General features: G+C 37.3%; 1 protein-coding gene across 3 annotated transcripts in view; it reads right to left on the bottom strand.

Annotated features, from left to right (window-relative positions):
- Positions 1-257: 257 nt before the first annotated feature.
- ranbp2 (RAN binding protein 2) overlaps positions 258-18,266 on the bottom strand; it is a 38,295-nt gene continuing 20,286 nt past the window's right edge. Inside the window, exons 17-29 of one of the 3 annotated variants that reach the window (XM_047153662.2) lie at positions 17,936-18,077; positions 17,749-17,843; positions 12,438-17,043; positions 9,253-9,330; positions 6,880-7,059; positions 6,663-6,734; positions 5,969-6,165; positions 4,874-5,009; positions 4,008-4,097; positions 3,340-3,488; positions 2,537-2,810; positions 2,084-2,418; positions 258-1,133 (exon numbers count right to left, since the gene is read on the bottom strand). In XM_047153662.2, coding sequence (XP_047009618.2) covers positions 828-1,133; positions 2,084-2,418; positions 2,537-2,810; positions 3,340-3,488; positions 4,008-4,097; positions 4,874-5,009; positions 5,969-6,165; positions 6,663-6,734; positions 6,880-7,059; positions 9,253-9,330; positions 12,438-17,043; positions 17,749-17,843; positions 17,936-18,077 — 6,660 coding nt within the window. In that variant the 3' untranslated portion in view covers positions 258-827. Of the gene's footprint in view, positions 1,134-2,083; positions 2,419-2,536; positions 2,811-3,339; positions 3,489-4,007; positions 4,098-4,120; positions 4,696-4,873; positions 5,010-5,968; positions 6,166-6,662; positions 6,735-6,879; positions 7,060-9,252; positions 9,331-12,437; positions 17,044-17,748; positions 17,844-17,935; positions 18,078-18,266 lie in introns of those variants that run through there. The other 2 variants (XM_017461944.3, XM_053680837.1) reach the window with 2 other exon arrangements.

Below are 18,266 nucleotides of genomic sequence, written 5' to 3'. Positions count from 1 at the left end.
TCAACTCTGTTACTAATGTTATAGCTACAAAGAATATTAATCTATAGCATTTCTTTATTTATTGTTAAAAACTTGTTTGTCATGATGTTTAAAGTTAGCATCATGTACTGAACAATGGCTAATATTAGCCTGAATCTTCAACTCGAACATTGATGTCCAATTGATGTACTGTAATCGTGGGCAGTCACTTAAATTATCTTGGAAAAAAGCTTTCCAAATTTTAATGTTTGAGAGAGAAGTCAAAGAAAGACACAAACTCAGTGTTCAACCTTTAATAGTGCCAAAAAAAGCAGAAAATGTAGAATTTACAATGCTGTAAAAAGCCCAATTCCCAAAAATCTATAGAGTAAAAAGACACAAAATTTACTGTTTAAGATTATCCAAATTTGTTGCTGTTTAATCCAGCTGTGTAACTGAATCAAACCTGCAACACAGATTTTAGCACACAGCCTAATGAACCACCTGCAGTTGGCTTTAAAATAAATAGCAGGAAGTTAGGCTTTTATTAGTCTAATTCTTTAGCTTCACCTCCATAACAGCTTTTTTAAACAAATGTCTATTTGTCATGATGTCACCTCAGGAAACACATCAGTATAATGTTCACTCTCTGTAGATCACTGACTGACCCCCATTCTTACATCGGTCATCAGTGCCATAATATTTCCTTGAAAATAACAAACAAAATCATGCCACTAAATTAGGCTTAGACCTTTGGTTGTCCCTCAGTTACATTTCAAATAAGGAGAAACTCAAGACAAAATAAACAAACAAAAACAAGCAGAACATTAAAAACCCTCACAAGTGGACTTCTTGTATGAAGAAAAGAACTACAGTTGTCCACAGTCTTCAACTGTTATCTTTTTGCTTGGTACGCCTTTCTTAGAGCCCAGCTCTCCCATTCGCTTCACCACATCCATGCCGTCTTTGACGACGCCAAAAGCAACGTGTTTGAAGTCCAAATGCTCAGTTTTCTTTAACGTGATTAAAAACTGAGAGTTGTTTGTGTCTCTGCCACGGCTGGCCATGGACAATATACCTGGTCCTGTGTGGCGCACGTCAAAGTTCTCGTCCTCAAACTTCTCCCCGTAGATACTCCTTCCACCAGAGCCATCCTGTTTGCTTATATCACCACCCTAACCAAACACAAGACATCAATAAAATTAAACGACAATTTTTTCTTTACACAAAAAGGATCAGCAATTTGAATAAAAATTAGTGAAACTGTCCATCCTTTCAGTTGCCAGTTATTATTCATCCGAATAGAAATACCTCCATTTTAAATAAGTTCGATAAGTCTTAAAAATCACCTTGTTTACTGAAATTGAATTGAAACATTTGATAGTGAGTCTCAGTTTCCACTAAGGGGAAAATAAACTCAGAGCCACAAACACAGCTATAAACAAAATGTGGTAATGATTGTGCAATTCTGCAACAGCAATATAAAAAGGGTTAACTCTTTAACCTGGTCTCTTTCCAGCAAAATCAATTTAGGGATTTAATTTAGTAAAGGAGGTGAATACTTCTACAATCAAGTTTCCCTTTTATTAAAAAAGAAAAAAGAAATCCCCCTATTTTGTCTCTAATTTAGTCTTAGCCAGTTCTCCCTCAACACACTACAGACAGCAACCGGGGAGAGTGAAGGCCATCAAATGTTTCCTCTGAGACACAGGCTGCTGTAGCACACTCAGAGGAAAGCGTTATCTCTTCCTTATGCACAGTGCTGCTGTGACTAACAGTGAGTTTAAGGCCATATTTCAGTCCACAAAATGATTTTTGCTCTCTTGGACTCCTGGCCACAAATGGCTGTGGCATCACTGGGATTCGAAGGTCTGGATAAGGTGACTGCTGCTCCTTTATACCACCTGGGAGCCCTTTTGTGTTTCTAACCTTTTATGTTGATAAATGAATACATTTAACACAAGCACAGTTGTTAATGTGTTACTGGTCTACCATACTGATTCTCTTGGTCCCAGTTCACTTGACACTAGACTAAGTGTAATGAGTCCCCCAAAAAAAAAAAAAAAAAAAAAAGGGAGAGTTTGACACCCCTGACCTAAATGAACACTAAGAAATGAAAGGTTACCTGACACATGAAATCAGGGATGATCCTGTGAAAGATGGAATTCCGGTAGCCAAACCCTTTCTCTCCAGTGCACAACGCTCTGAAGTTTTCTGCAGTTTTAGGGACGATGTTGAAAAATAGCTCTATTGTGATCTTGCCGATCAGCTCACCGTCAGCAGCTACAGTGAGAAATACCTCTGGATTACTTTGCCTAGAAAGTTCCATGACTTTAGAAGATTGGGCCGAGTCCACCTGAGACATGCACCTCTGACAATCTGTAAAGGTTTTCCTGAAGGACTCCGCGAGTTCAGGGGTCTTGAATTTGGCAGCAAGCTGCTCCACCTTGACGTCACCCTCTGTTTGGTAAATAGAACACATTTTGTACAACCAAGGTAGAGATTTAAAAATCAAACTTGACAACACACTGAAGAATAATATACTGGAATATCTGTACAATATCTTCTAGAGTTCTACCTGCATAGTCGTTAGCCATCCACACAAGTGCGTTAGTAGCGTTGTTCATGGGTTTCAGCTCCATCTCCTTGGTAATGGCGTGGTTAGCACACACCTTTAAGATCTGGTCACGCCTCATCAGGACACGATAGAACTTTTTCAGTGGGTGGAAGAGGATCTTCAGATCACCAACTCCACGCTCTTTCCACTGGTTTAAATGACGATCCCATCTGAACAGTTTTGCCCTCTGCTTGAAAAGAACCTCCTCATCTTCTTCACCAGACTTCACCTCAACCTGAGAATGGAAAAAATGTGAGGAAGTTTCGTGTACATGTATATATCTATACTTATTTAGTATTCCTTTATATATATATATATATATATATATATATATATATATATATATATATATATATATATATATATATATATATATATATATATATATATATATATAGTGCGCGCACGCGTTAGCAACTTAAAGCATCTCAAAAGCCAACATCACAACATTTAGAATGTTTTCGTGTTTTTATTTGATTGCAGCAGGACAAATTTGATTTCTTATTAGGTCCTTCTTAATCGGACTCTAAGCATGTGGGTCTTGTTGAAAATTCATGTTCCATATGGTTTTGGCAGAAAATCATTCCTGTTCAAAACAGGTATAAACAAACAGGATTTGTGCTACCTGATTTAAACATAGCCTTTCTGTGGGCACGTACAGAAACGTGTACATGCAGCTTATCTGTTTCAATTACATTTTAGCTGATCCAGTATACAAATAATTTGTGGGTTTGTTCCATAAATTTGGTTTGATATAAACACACCTCAGGTAAGGAAACAATGGGCTCAAAGTGAATGTCATTGTTAGCAACATCTTCATCGCTGCCCGCCTCATCTTCATCCTCATTTCGCAAAGCTGTTGCAGTGGTACTAAATACTGCTCTCCCAGCATTTTCCCAGGAGAAGTCTGAGTCTTAAAAGTAAATAAAAGATTGTGTTAAAAATTTGCTTCATTTAGTTCTGCAGAGTGTACATTTCCCATTTATTCAAATGTCACAGGACCAGAAGATGAGAAATCTCCCAATATTTTTTTAAATGAGATTTTAGAGGTATTACAATAGTCAAAACGGCACAAATCAAATTTCAGACTTGAATACAACAATGTCAAATTCCTGTGTGTAGATCATTAGGGAGATGATTTGAAGTGTCAACTTTTTATTCAAGCAGCTTAATTATGTCATGGCTTGATTATAATATAAATGAATTAATGATTAAAATGTCTGCTTTTCATGTACAGGACAAGGCTTATGCATATTCTACCCTGACAAACAGCTTCAATAATGGCAGTGTAATTTCTTTTCTCTCCACCTTTTTTTTAAAAAACCATTTTCAATATCTGTATTTTAAAAAGTTTTTGTGAAAATGCTTTTTTAAGTTGTGAAATCCTAATTGCCACATGCAAAACTAAGGAAACTAATAAATAAAAGCCAACCTTTTTTTATAAAGGCAAATTCCCCAGATTTCTTTGCCAATTCTGCAAATGTAAATGAACTTGGAGAATCAAATGTGAAAGCAGGAAGACCTGTGGGAGGAGAAAAAGAGATATTAGAACAAACTGCCATAAAGGTGCACAGGTATACTAGTGAAATTTTCACACACACACAAACTTTAAATCTGTACCTCCCTAAAATTTCTGTGATAGAAACAGGTTTTTTCCCCCCACAACTTGACATTTCTGAGTGAAACAGCACTTTTGGGCACATTTTCTTTGGTTGTAAAAAATGGGTCGTCCAAAACAAACACGGACTACAGATTGGTTAAATATATAAATATTCAAACATTTAGAAGTCCTGTCTTCAGCTCTTGGGTTCCTTTCCTATGAAAGTTGTTAACTAAATATGAGGTGTAAATTATAACTAGTAGTATTAACTATTCATGTAGAATGTGAGCCCTCAGTGTGTACTGTGGTCATGATCAAATATATCTCTCACTCACACACACGCGCGCGCACACGCGCGCACACACGCACACACACACACACACACACACACACGTACGTCTAACTGCATAGAAGCAGGCTTTCTTTACTCCATACTTCCAGACTACACACCATCCACACCTGTCCATTTCAGGTTAGGCTCAATGATACACCTGTTGTATATGCACGTGTGTGAGGTAAACTGCAGAATATGGAAATAAATGTTTTAGTTGTTACTAATGATTATGTATGTGTTATAAAAATAAACGCAAAAATTATGAAATCACTATACAGACTGCTTAGGTGTTAAACTAAATAGTTTAGTTTTTTTAAGTACATGAAAATAACTGGTCAGTACTAATATTCCTAATAAAGTTTACCTTGAGTGGTATTTGAGTCAGTTGATGTTTCAGCTTCGTGGGTCTTTGTAGAGAGGTCAATAGGACTGCCATTATCAGCTGTAGCAGCCTGGTCGGAGCAGCTCTCAATGGTTTTCTCTTGCCTGTTTATTTCACTCTGCAACAAAAGACTTTTATTAAGCCTACTGAGAAACATGAAACACTAACTATTGCTGACATGGTGACAAAGTATGAGCAACTCCAAACCTGTACTGTCTGTTGAGTGTGGTGCTTTTTAGGATTTATTATTGCAGGATAAATTTTTTTGAAAACCATTTGTTTTTACTAAACATGACCAATATGAATATGACTTGTTTAACATGAAATGTTTAACATTGTACTATACACCATATGGCCAAAAGTATGTGTGCACCCATCTGTGCTTCTTCCCCAAAATGTTACCACAAAGTTGGAAGCACACAGTTGTATAGAATGTCTCGGTGTGCTGTAGCATTACAATTTCCCTTCACTGGGCCCAAGACGCCCAGCCCTGTTCCAGCATCACAACGCCCCTGTGCACAAAGTGAGCTCCATGAAGACATGGTGTGTGAAGGTTGGAGTGGAAGAGCTCGAGTGTCCTGCACAGAGCCTTGACCTCAACCCCCTGAATACATTTGGGATGAACTTGCCTCCTCACCCCATCAGTACCTGGCCTCAACCTCACTAATGCTCTTGTAGTGGAATGAACACAAATCCCCACAATCATGCTCCAAAATCTAGTGGAAAGCCTTCCCAGAAGAGTGGAATCGGACGTTCAACAAGCATACTGTGATGGACAGTACACACTATTGGCAATATAGTGCATCAGTTATAAACCATTAGACATGTCTCCCATTTATAACTAATTAAACAGTAATAAGAATTATTTTAACAAAACAAAGCAAAAAAAAAATAATAATAAACAAACAAAAAACAGGCATTTAAATGAACTTAAATTAAGCATAGATTCTGAATCATGGAAGAAAGGATATGGAAAAATGTTGAAGGTGGTAAAACACATGATTTAAAAAAAAAAAATTTTATTAAAATGCACCAATTCTGCTTTACGGTTGTATTTAACACTCTTATGACACTCACCTGAGCTTGCTGGACCTTTTGTAGCTCTGTTCCAAAGTCCTCTGGCCTGTCAGGCTCAGTGTCTGCATCACTACTAGTACCACAGAAGAAGGTAAGAGGCAGCTGAAGGCTCTTGGCCTTTCTCTCCTCCTCCAATGTTGGTTTCTTCTCCCAGACAAGCACACACTCAGGTTCCACTGCATCTCTACTGGCTTGAGCTGTGAGACATTAGACAGTCATTACACACCCAACCCACTATTTAAAACCTAATGTGGTATGTAATGAGATACTTCATTGCTGATTCTTCGGCTAGACAGATTTTCAAGGCCTTCTTCAGTGCAAGAATTCAGAGACCTTTGTTTTTGTACACTTTGTTATTATAGGTTTAATTTCAAATAGATTACCAGGTACTGCTCATCAACTATCCAATACAATCCCTACCGTCAAGCATGGTGGTGGTAGCAGAAGGTAGAATTTCCTGCATGTACATGATACTAATGCAGGAAGGAACCTTCTACCATTTAACCTATAATTCATGAACAAACACCACATGCTGGGGATCATGTTTTACTGATCTGTTAATCGCTTTTCTGTGTGGTTGCACTGTGACTCAAGAAACTCTGAAAGACTATAACTGTACAGAATAAATTGCAGTGAACTTTACTTTTAATCTATATGTTAAATGGATTTATTGCATCCATTTGATACAACTTACCAGAGCCAGGTGTGGCACAATCAGGATATAGTTTTCCCTTCAGATTTCTTACAGCAGTCTCATAATCTTCATCTGCACGGTAGAAGTACGTTGAGGTCGTTAAAAATGTAGACATAGCCAATGCAGTAATAAACACTGAAGTCAAAATCTGTTTTATGATTCAGTGAAATCAAATAAAGTAAAAATATATATATTTTTAAATGCAGTAAACTCTTACCATCACTACCATCACTCACATATCCAGGCTTATTTTTGTAGATAAAAAACGTTGACGGCAGCATCAGCTTTCGGGAGAGTTCTGCCTGCTCCTTAGTTGGCTTTTGTTCAAACAAAACTTCAATATCAGAGTCACAACTGTCGCCAGCAGTCCTTACGTCATCCTGAGTCTTAGAAGAAACTAAAAAGGACAAAAGTCAAGACTGAAACCTAATGCTCTATGATAAACAAAGGCAAATGACTGCATTAAAGCAGCTTCTGTTTATTTTTTTAAAAAAAAAGAAAGAAAAAAAAAAAAAAGAAAAAAAAAAAGTACTTTTTAATAAGCAAAAATTTAGGCAGATGACTTTGAACCATTTGAAGCTAAATTTTCAGTGACAAATTCCTGCCAATTACAACACTTATGACATGGCACTTAACATGCAGTTAAGTGACATTTAACATAAAACAAAAACAGACGATAATCATTTTCTATAGAACAATTACAGATTACAATATACTGCAATCGGTGGTTAGCTTGACAGATATAAAAATATTTACCATCAAAATAAAATAAAATTATATATATATATATATATATATATATATATATATATATATATATATATATATATATATATATATATATATATATAAAATACCAAAATATATCATACTGTAGCTAGTTCCTGGAAACTAATTTGATCGGTTGAGCTGCATTCCAAGACTATAATTCTTATAACTGCACTGCTATTGATGTTTCACCTTGTGCATCACTCCACTTGTCTGTGTTCACTACTACTGTTCACACAGTTACTACAGTAGTGTAAGCGACATCAGAAAACATGGCAAACGATACTCTTCAGAAATATATCTTTTCACTTAAAATAAGAAAGGTTGGCAGATGAAGATGACAAATAAGAAGCAAAGTCAATTTCAACAGAAGCACCTTTAACGGGAATGTATAAATAAATGTGAGCTAGCCAGCTTGCTATAAAGTTAGTGTAGCATCCTCAGGCTTTATTGCCACTAGGTGAGCAAAAATAAACAGAACATTTGGCCATATTGCATCCGTAATGTCACTTACTCTTTATTAATTTCTTGTTTATAGAACTGATGTATAAAAGCAATATCTGAAGAGCAAGAGTGCTGTTATACGGCTGAGATTATCTGCGACGTGCAGCCTGCGGGCTGTCACATGGCCAAATCACAGCTGAGCTGATATTCAGTACAACTCACCCTTGCTTGTGCAATATTGCTTAAAAAGAAAGAGTATATTTAAGTAGTATATGTGTATATATTTAAGTAGACACACTGGATGGTATAATTATGTCTATATTATATTTAATGTCTAAGAAAGAGTGTTCTGATTTTTACTATTAGTTCATCCAAAATTACAACACTTTATCTATTATTTAAATTTTTACACATACACACAGACACGCAATAATCTTTCATGCACTTCACTAGAAAGACACCTATTTGGTGTAAGTAGGCCTAAAACCCCAATCAGGATAATTTCGCTTTTTAATGTTTCCATGTCTCTCTCAGTGTGAGGAAAAAATGCAGTAATCAAAATAAAAATTAATTTTAAAAAAATAAATAAAATACTGTCTTCTGATTAAGCTGAAACTAATTTCTGGTAGGTGTGCAACAATCAGAAATTACTCATCACTGTATAGTTCTGAAACAATAATAAGTAATAACAGGACTTTTGTCAAGATAATTCCATAAAGAAATGTTGCTAATTAACTGCATTCAGAAATATGTACACACAATAAACATATCCCAACTGGGGCTTTAGGACAAAGCAATAATGTCAACATACACAGGGGCAACTGCTATTTCAAAATGGACACAAAGGATATAAAAGGATGACAATTGTGTTTCAGGAAGCACGTAATCAATGTTCAATAAGTGATGGCAGATTTGGCATCAAGCATTGATATACTACATGCTGTTGAATTTCATATATTTGTACATTTGATTAAACTCTTTCCAAAATAAAATTCGCATATAGCTACCTAGCCCTCCTTTTACATTACTGATAAATACTGCTCTGCATGTATACCTCAGTGAACTATGCCAAGAGCTTTTGTTAATCACCATCAATGGTTAAGCGAACTGAATAATTGTGTTTTATTGGTAGCATGTTTTGGCAACAGTCAACACTGATTAAATCTAAATATGCTGCAAAGAGCAATGGAAGTTAAAATATGAAACAAGCAGTATAATTAGGAAGAATGTCAATTATCTATCAGAGTTCAAATGCATGCAGGTTATTTTAAACACGTGTTATTATTCTTCATCCACGGTTAAGGTGGTCAGCACAGGCTCGGTGGTGACAGCACAGTGTCCCACGTATCAAAGAACACAACGTGCGGTGACAAAATACCTTGAGGTTCAAACAGGGTAGCTGAGGTGCACGTCCAAAAAGCCATAGGGTTATCTTTAAAAAGCCTAAAATCCAATCCTAAAACACAGTGGATGGCAGGTGAGAAACTAGATATCTGGGACACACTGAGTTTGGTAGCTCCACACAGAAATAATTAACTTCAGTAACTATAGTTTGGGCCTTTGTTAGGGACAGCAAAGCCAGGCATTTCCTATAACTGCAATTTCCAAAATGAGTAATGAAACTCCAGAATTATTGGCACCCTTTACATAAATGAGTAAATCTAACTCTATATAAAAAAAATAAATAAATAATAAAAAAAAAAAAATCAAAAAGGGAAGAAGAAAAAGAAAAAGAAAAAAAAAAAAAAAACATGCAATAAGCTTTCTGAGCCAAGACATGAAGATGTGTGGTGTTTTTTTTAAACACTACTCATTTTATTTAAAAAAAAAAAAAAAATTTTTAATAAAGTCCCCTGCAAAGCACTGGTTTTAAATAATCGACACCTATATACACAATTAATATTTTATGACCGCTCTGTAGAGAATAACTGCACTGAGCCTCTTCCTGTAGTGTCTAACAAGGTTGGAGGCATCTTGGGACACTTAAAAGGTATTTCAACTGGTTATGCAATATGTAAAAACGTCATCTATGATGACGCATGATAACGGAAAAAGGATTTAGTATGGCAATAATTTTACATACAACCTAATAGTATTAGTATCATAAGTGCAAACAAGCACATGATAAAGGCCTGCAACAGACAATCGAATGAGACAGACAAAATCGGAGTAAATGCCTTAAGGCTGTAGAATTGTGGGCGTGAATTTCGAGCAGAACTACAAAGTTACTGACCGTACATACAGAAGCAAAACTACATAGCCATTTAAAAATGCTGTTAGGCGAAGTAAAAATAAAAGCAAGGATGCAAGTTACACATGTGTGATTATCAATGTTTGTTAATTTTTACAATAAAGTTCAGGAAATAACTGCTGATTCATCATTAGTCTGTAATACAAAATCCTTGCAATAACTAGCTGGAAGTAATTTATTGTTTACATATTGCACTTTTCACTATTATTTGCTTTAAAGGCATCATCTTTATTTTATTCACCTTTAGATGTTCTTTAGGGGTGCTGAGAAGTTAAAGTAAAGAGAAGATCATTTGTGCCTGTTTTCATGAAATGTGCCAATAACTCTGAAGTTGACCTCACAGTTGAAGAGACCTTACATTTTAACATAAACAGTAAGCAAGCAAAAAAACACTCTCACAACGTAAAGAGAATATGTACGTGGGAGTGTCACTCAGGTCAGATCACCAATAGCTCACTTAATACACATCAAATTTCCATCGTTTTAAAAACAAAGGCCACAAAGTCTAATCCTGTTTATACACAATAGAAGGTTTGCTTTCAGAGTAAATTTGCTCATGGAAAAAACGACTTAAATAGTAATAATTAAAAATTAAGAAAAATGCAACAGCCAAGTGCAACTAAGTTAAGGTAGCAAACAACTTAAATATGAATTACAAGTGATTAGCAGGCCATCAGACTATACAACTATAAATAGCTGTGCGTCACTTTATGCATGTTGAATGTCTCCTTAAGCACATTAGTCAGTTTACTTTTATAGGGCATATACCACTCGGCCACTTTATACTCTGCTGCTCTTTTGCCTGTACACCGATCAGGGTGTTGCTGCTGATTAGATAGCTGCATGAATGTGCAGGCGTTTCTAATAAAGTGGATGGCGAGAGTGCGTGTACACACACACACATTTATCACACAGCAAAAAAAACAAAAACAAAAGAAACATCCCTTTTCAGGAGACTGTACTTTAAAGATAATTCTGCAAAATCCAAATAAGCTTTACAGATCTTTATTGGAAAGGGTTTAAACAATGTTTTTCATGCTTGTTCAATGAACCAAAAACAATTATTGCACATTAACCTGTGGAACAGTCATTAAGACACAAACAGTTTACAGGTGGTAGGCAATTAAGGTCATAGTTACAATAATTTAGGACACTAAAGAGACCTTTCTACTGACTCTGAAAAACACCAGAAGAAAGATGCCTAGGGTTCCTGTTCAACTGTGTGAACATGCCATAGGGCTGCTGCAGTGAAACATGAGGACTGCAGATGTGTTCAGAGCAATAAACTGCAATGTGAGAGGACGCTTCTTTTTTTTTTTGCTGTATGTGTGTAATATGTATATAAAATTATACCAGGCTGACACTGTTGGGGCCCTTCAGCAGGCATATATAAAATGTACATGTGAGACAAATGCTGCTGTTTCTATTCCTCCATGCAGGGAACCCTCTGGCTGTGCAAGCCATATTACCTTTCCTGATTTCTGCCCTCAGACCATTGTTGGGACATCTCAGGCAAGATTTCTCCCCACAGCCCCAGGGCTGGAGCGTGGTTAAATGGATTTATTTTAAATAAATAAATAAATAAATAAATAAATAAATAAATTAAATTAAAATAAAATAAATAAATCCCCTTCTTCATACTGTACTTAGGTGATCATAGGCACCAAGCATCTCAAAGAGAGTAACGGCTAAGTGAAGCAACACCCTCAGGCATGTTAGATGCCATGTTAGAAAAGCAGGTAGGTGTCCACAGTGAAGTGAATGGTCTGCAGCACAAAAGGGAGTATACGATCCACCCACTTTTTACACAGCAGCATTCTTAAGTCAATTCTTAAATTATGGATTTATTTCTTTATCGCTTTCTTTTTTCCTTATTTAACATTTTAGTTAAAGGTCATTAATATGAAACAACTGGGTTTCACATAAGTTTCAAATTATATTTGTGTGTGCAACTAAAAATTCACAAGCCTTTAAACTTGATGGTGTAATCCGTATATAAAACTGCAGTAACTTAACACAATACGTGATTTGAAGCTGATCAATCAAGGTTTAACATTCATTCGTCTACTTGTATGTAAATTTACACACATTTTTAAACTAGTTTATCATACTATGAAAATTTCAAACCCTAACACTGAAGTCACTGAAGTCATTTGCAAACAGTTCCCCTTTTGAGTATACTTTATCAAAATTATAAAGACCAAAATCATCAATAACAATCATTTAAAAAAAAAAAAAAAAAAAAAAAAAAAAAAAAAAAAAAAAAAAACTCTTATGAAAGGTTATAAGCCTTTAACTTACTAAAATCTCACCTCTTTCTGGCACTTTGAATGGAGTTATCGTCTTGCTTTCAGCAGTTTTGGAGCTCGAAGCACTGCCTGATGCCTGATCTTCAGGACTTGCAGGTGGACTAGAAACCATCTGTTTAGAGGATACTGGACTTCCAAAAATTTTCTGCACAGAGTCTGTCCCAAAGACAAACTTGGGGGGAGAGACCACTGTTTTAGAGGTGTTGTGCGGACTGAGAGTCACTGCAGGCGCATGAGTGCTTTCAGAAGGCTGTTCAGTCTTTTCTTTAGTCGTCTCCTCAAGCACCGCAATAGCAGCTTTACCACACAGGGATTTGGGGGAGGTCAAGACTTCTCTAGGGGAAGCAGACACAAGAAGCATTTCCTTTTCCTGGGCATCCTTGGCTTTCTCAAAAAATTCTTTGAAAGAATTTGCAGTCTCCAGCAATTTAAAGCGCACAGCCAACTGTTCAACCTTTCCTTCTCCTTCAGCAAAGTCAAACGCACTCCAGATCCATGCCTTTTCTGATCCTTTCATCGGCTCAAGTTTCATATCTGAGGTTATCCAGTGGTTTGCACATAATTTAAGAACCTGGTCACGTCTCATCACAAGCCTTGTGCGCCTTGTATCATAGTTTTGTAAAATTTTGATGTCTCCTATACCTCTTTCTTTCCACTGGCTGAGGTCTTTATCATAGCGATACAACTTTGCTCTGTGGCTGAACACTATCTGCTCATTCTCTTCTCCATTTAAAAGCTCAACCACATCAGGCATTGGCACGACTGGTTCAAAGTACTGGCCATCTCTTTCCTCTTCTTGATTTATTTCTTGTTCATCATCTGTTCCGGCAGATGTCCCACTCTGATTCAGCTTAGCTGGGGATTTTGAGGGACTAAGAATAGGCTGGAAGTTGAAACTAAATTTAGTAGATGGTTCTCCAAAACGAAACAAATTTTTTTGCAATGGACTGCTAGCTAGTGGAGAAGCATATACAGATGTATCAGCACTTTCATCATGAATATCTTCTTGTAAATCAGAATTATCCCATTCCAAAGTGGGTCCAGTGCCCTCACTGTGGGGTTTGCTAAAGAGTGCTGAGATATCGTTTACTCTTGTAACATCGCTTACCTCATGCTTGCCTTTCATTCCGTCGTAAGTCAAGAATGATTTGAGGTCCTTAAGACCAGATTTCATTTCCTCAGCTTTCTGTATGAGATTTGCTGTTCGGTCTGAATTAGCCAGTTTATGAGGGGTCTGTAGAGGAATATCCAAAAGGAGTCGTTGACACTCCTCAAACTTTTGCTTAAATTCTACTGCAAGTTCTGGAGTTTTAAACTTGGCAGCCAACTGTTCTAACTTGGGATCACCATCTGAAGTGTCATTTGCTAACCATACCCAGGCACGATCTGAGCCAGAAAGGGGCTTTAAGTTCATTGTAGTAGTGATCCAATGATTAGCACACACCTTCAGCACTTGCTCTCGTCTCATTAGAACTCTAAGCCTCCCATTTTGATTATTTTTAAGAAATTTTAGGTTTCCAACCCCCCGTTCTTTCCACTGATGAGTTTCATTATCAAACCTGAAAAGCTTAGCACGTATTGTGTACAGACATTCCTCATCCTCTTCCCCTGTAACAAGGTCAACTTTCTCAGGCATCTTAACCACAGGGTCAAACTGAATATCATCATTTTCTTCAGTTTTATACAGGTCTTCCTCTTCTTGATCAACAGAGGTGTCTGGCTTTTGGCTTTGCAGAAATGAGGTAAAAAGTTGCTCACCAGTCCCTGGAAATCCTTTAAAACTGGGATCCTTCTGGCCAAACTGAAAGTTACCTTGTGAAGACTGTGCCAAGTCTGCAAAACTGGATGCATTCTGCTTTCCTGAAATCAGCGGACAGTCATCATTACTAGGATTACTCACTGACTGGACAGATGAGGCGGATACCTCTTTTTCTCTGTGCTGTTCAGCAATGTTTTTCAGACACATTGAGGCAGATCCACTGTTGGCTGGTTTTGATTCAGAGCCCTTAAGACCAAATCTGGTTAACCCTGGCACTGACAAAGAGAATTTTGAACTGCTTGAAGACATTTCAACTTGAGTTTTTGGTGGGGTTTCTTTCCTACCCTGACCAAATGGAAAGGTACCAGCTTTAGGTTTCTGGCAGGACACACAATGACTAGATGTGCCTTCATTTCTAACTAGACACTCATCACAATCCCATTGTGCTTCATTTTTTCTGCTGCTACATGGAGTATTACAAGAAACGCATTTTGTTTCAGCTGCCTCATTCCTGACCAGGCAGGTATCACAATCCCATTGACCATCTTTTTTGACAAACTTATCAAATCCAGAGCTAACAGAGCTTGCAGACTGTTTGGTGGATTTTGGAGCAGCAGTGGGTTTAGCTTGACATGCAATACAAGTGCTTGCAGAAGGCTCATTCCTCACTGCACATGTGGAACAATCCCATTGTCCTGGTTCCTTAAAAAACTGAGAGCCAAATCCAGACCCACGTGATAAACTTGATGGAACACTTGAAGAGCTGCTGACTTTTTGCCTAGAGGAATTTGAATTTTGCTGCAATTTTGCATCACCCTGACTGGATGGCTGTGTTCCAAATTTAAATGAAAAGGGAATTTGGTATTCAAATGCCTTGAAGCTGGCATCATTACTGGCATCCTTAGAATTTTCACCAAGTCCAAAAGTAAATGTTCCTGTTGAGGAAGTAGAAGCAGGAGCACTTTTAATTCCCTCAGCTAGTTTAGATTCAGGTTTTGAATCACCACAAGGATTGGGGCTGCTACAAGCAACACATTCTTTAGATGAGGATTTATTTCTTACACTACAGATATTACAATCCCATTCACCTTCCTTCTTAGCAAAAAGTGTTTTCAGATCAATATTTTTGCTAGAATCCACAAAGGTAGAAAGCTTGGAATCATTTTCCTTCAATTGATTTGGATTTTGCAAACTCATAGACTGTTTTGTAGTTTCTGGTGCAGAAGTGGTTTTGGATGAAGAATTTGAGGTTTGACATGCAATACAATTGGTTGCAGAAGCCTCGTTCCTCACTGCACATGAGGGACAATCCCACTGTCCTGGTTTTTTAACAAACTGAGAGCCAAATCCAGACTCAAATGAAAAAGTTGGAACACTTGAGCTACTGATTTTTTGGACAGAGGAATTTGACCTTTGCTCAGGTATAGAACGATCTGCTGGAGCTTCCCATTGATCAGACTTTGAATCACCCTTACTGGATGGAGTAACAGTTGTCTGTGTTCCAAATTTAAAGGAAAAAGGGATTTGGGTTCCAAATTCCTGGAAGCTGGCATCACTGGCATCCTTAGAACTTCCATGAAGTCCAAAAGTAAAGGCTCCTGTTGAGGGAGCCAGAGTACTTTTAAATCCATCAGCTGGTTTAGTTTCAGGTTTTGAAGGCTTGGAATCAGTTTCCTTCAGTTCATCTTGAATTTCTGGATGTTTACGAATAGCTCTCTGAGCTTCCTCAAATTTTTGTTTGAATAAAGCTGCTTCATCTGCAGTCTTAAAACGAATAGCCAGCTGTTCTGTCTTTGGCATTTCATCAGCATAGTCTATAGCATACCATACCCATGATTTATCAGACCCAGCATTTGGTTTCAGAACCATGTCTGCAGTGATGTAGTGATTTGCACATATTTTTAAAACTTGTTCTCTCCTCATCAACAATCGATATTTACCTGATGTTTTGTGCTTTAGGATTTTAATAGATCCAATACCTCTTTCTTTCCATTCTTTCGCTTCTGTCTCAAAACGGAACAATTTTGCTCGGTTGCAGAACATTTCTTCTTCTTCCTCCTCCCCAGTTTTTACATCAATCTTATTGGGCAGAGGTACAATGGGCTCAAAATGCGGACCATCCTCATCCTCTTCAACATGGGTGCTGTCATCACTTTCGACAAATTTCTCATCACTTTCCTCCCGAGTCACTGGCTTGGTCACATTTGCAGAGTCATATGCTTTTCCAGATTTTCCAAAAAGAGTTGTTTTACCCTGTGTCCCATCAACAAATGAAAAAGCATTTTTATTAGCAAAAGTAAAGACCCCACTATGGCTGGGTGTAGGGTCTTGCGACTGAGACGTTAAGGCTGAATGGCCCTCGGTTCTGGAAGGATTATCTGAAGTCAGAAGCCCCAAAAGGCTTTCACTGTTATTTTTCACCTCTGCAGATGAGAAAGTAAAGTCACCGTCATTAGATTTGAAATTTGAATTGAACTTGAAAGCAGCTGCTGTTGGAGTCATTTGGGAGGCAGATCTGGCCCCAGTCTTAGATGTTTCAACTGGATTTTGCTGGCCAACGCTCATCTTTAAGTCTACCGACTTGCCTTCACTGCTCTTAGAGGACTGGGCAGGTATTACAGATGGCTTAGTGAAGTACCCAGGCTCTGGCAATGTTGGATTGGTAGATGGTTGAGAAACATTGTGACTGTAATATTCTTCACTGTACGGGGAGAGCACGTTTGTAGCTGGTGACTCAAACCTGAAAGGGGTACCAAAAACCTGATCTTGAGGGTACCTGGATACTCCCGTTTGAAGAGGGGATGTATACATATGCGGCTGAGGGAGACGATTCATTCCATAGACAGGTGCCTATGGGAAAGATATGTTAAAGGAATGCGCCAGTTTTTTAAACCCAATCTCTACCAACCACTTTTGTAACCTAGTTTTCCATAGACAAGAGTGCACAAGAAGCTTTTACTTCCATTTTTTACTTATGATGGAAATCTATGGACAGTTGTTAAATTCATTCATAAGTTAAAATGCTCAACTACATGAATTGAGTTGAAAACAGTGCTTACACTCTACCAAGAAAGACCTAAGCATGAAACAGACATGAGAAAGTCTTACTAAAGCTGTTGCCTTTACCCAAATTTCCAAAAACTAATTCTGGTTATTTATGGGTTCCCAAAGATTGTGTGGTATCCATATGTGATCAAGTAGATACGATGGCACCTTAGTGTTTACTTTGAGCTACAAACCCATCCCTCAAAAAACACATCTGAAAGAATAATTTAAAGCTTAATTTTTCTTAATTAACCATCTTTGACTATAATGTATGTTCTACAAAAATATGTTTTTCACATAAAAGTTTATTCACTTAACCAACAACTGCCTTAAGAGCTCCATTATAAGTGTATTCTTAAACAGTTAAAAATATTTTTTAAGTTTGTTTTTATTTCAGGGAAACACGTCTAAATTATTGTGGATGGTAAACTGACAAATTTAGGTTCTGAAACGGTGGTGAAACACTGATGACTTTGGCAATCCTTGTTTCAAGGTCATATGTCTGCCTACCTGGGATGGTGTTACATTAGCAGCAGTGCGAAGAAGGTGCTGTGAATTATATGCAGGGGATTGGCTGTAGTATACTGAAGGGCCTGTAGTGGCAACTGAGAAAATAAAGGAAATGTTAAATTAACACACTCTCAAAAGTCAAATAAAAGACATCACACTCAGCTTTAAATAATCTAGTTAGACTGACCAGTAAGTGGCACTCCATGGAGCGATTGCGTCGCTGAAAAGGGTTCCTGAAATGCGTCTGCTGCATAATTCCTTCCATATACTCTTTGAAATGGGGACTCAGTTGACCCAGATGAATTGTACCTCAGATCTTGAACCTCATTCTGCAATGCAAACATTCAAAGATGTACTGCCCTTGGTTATCTTTAAACTTTTAATTATATCCATGTATTAACGTCTATATTTTATCATTTTCTATTTTTCACGTTTACCAGACCTTCAACCAAAAGGCTATGTAATGTATACCAAGGGGATACTGCTCAGAAGTTACAGTAAAACTGTGATGGCGGCTT

The sequence above is a fragment of the Ictalurus punctatus genome, chromosome 6 (assembly GCF_001660625.3).
Source record: "Ictalurus punctatus breed USDA103 chromosome 6, Coco_2.0, whole genome shotgun sequence".
NCBI lineage: Eukaryota > Metazoa > Chordata > Actinopteri > Siluriformes > Ictaluridae > Ictalurus > Ictalurus punctatus.
Note: the sequence above shows the minus strand (reverse complement) of the source record. Positions and strands in the feature narration are given on the sequence as shown.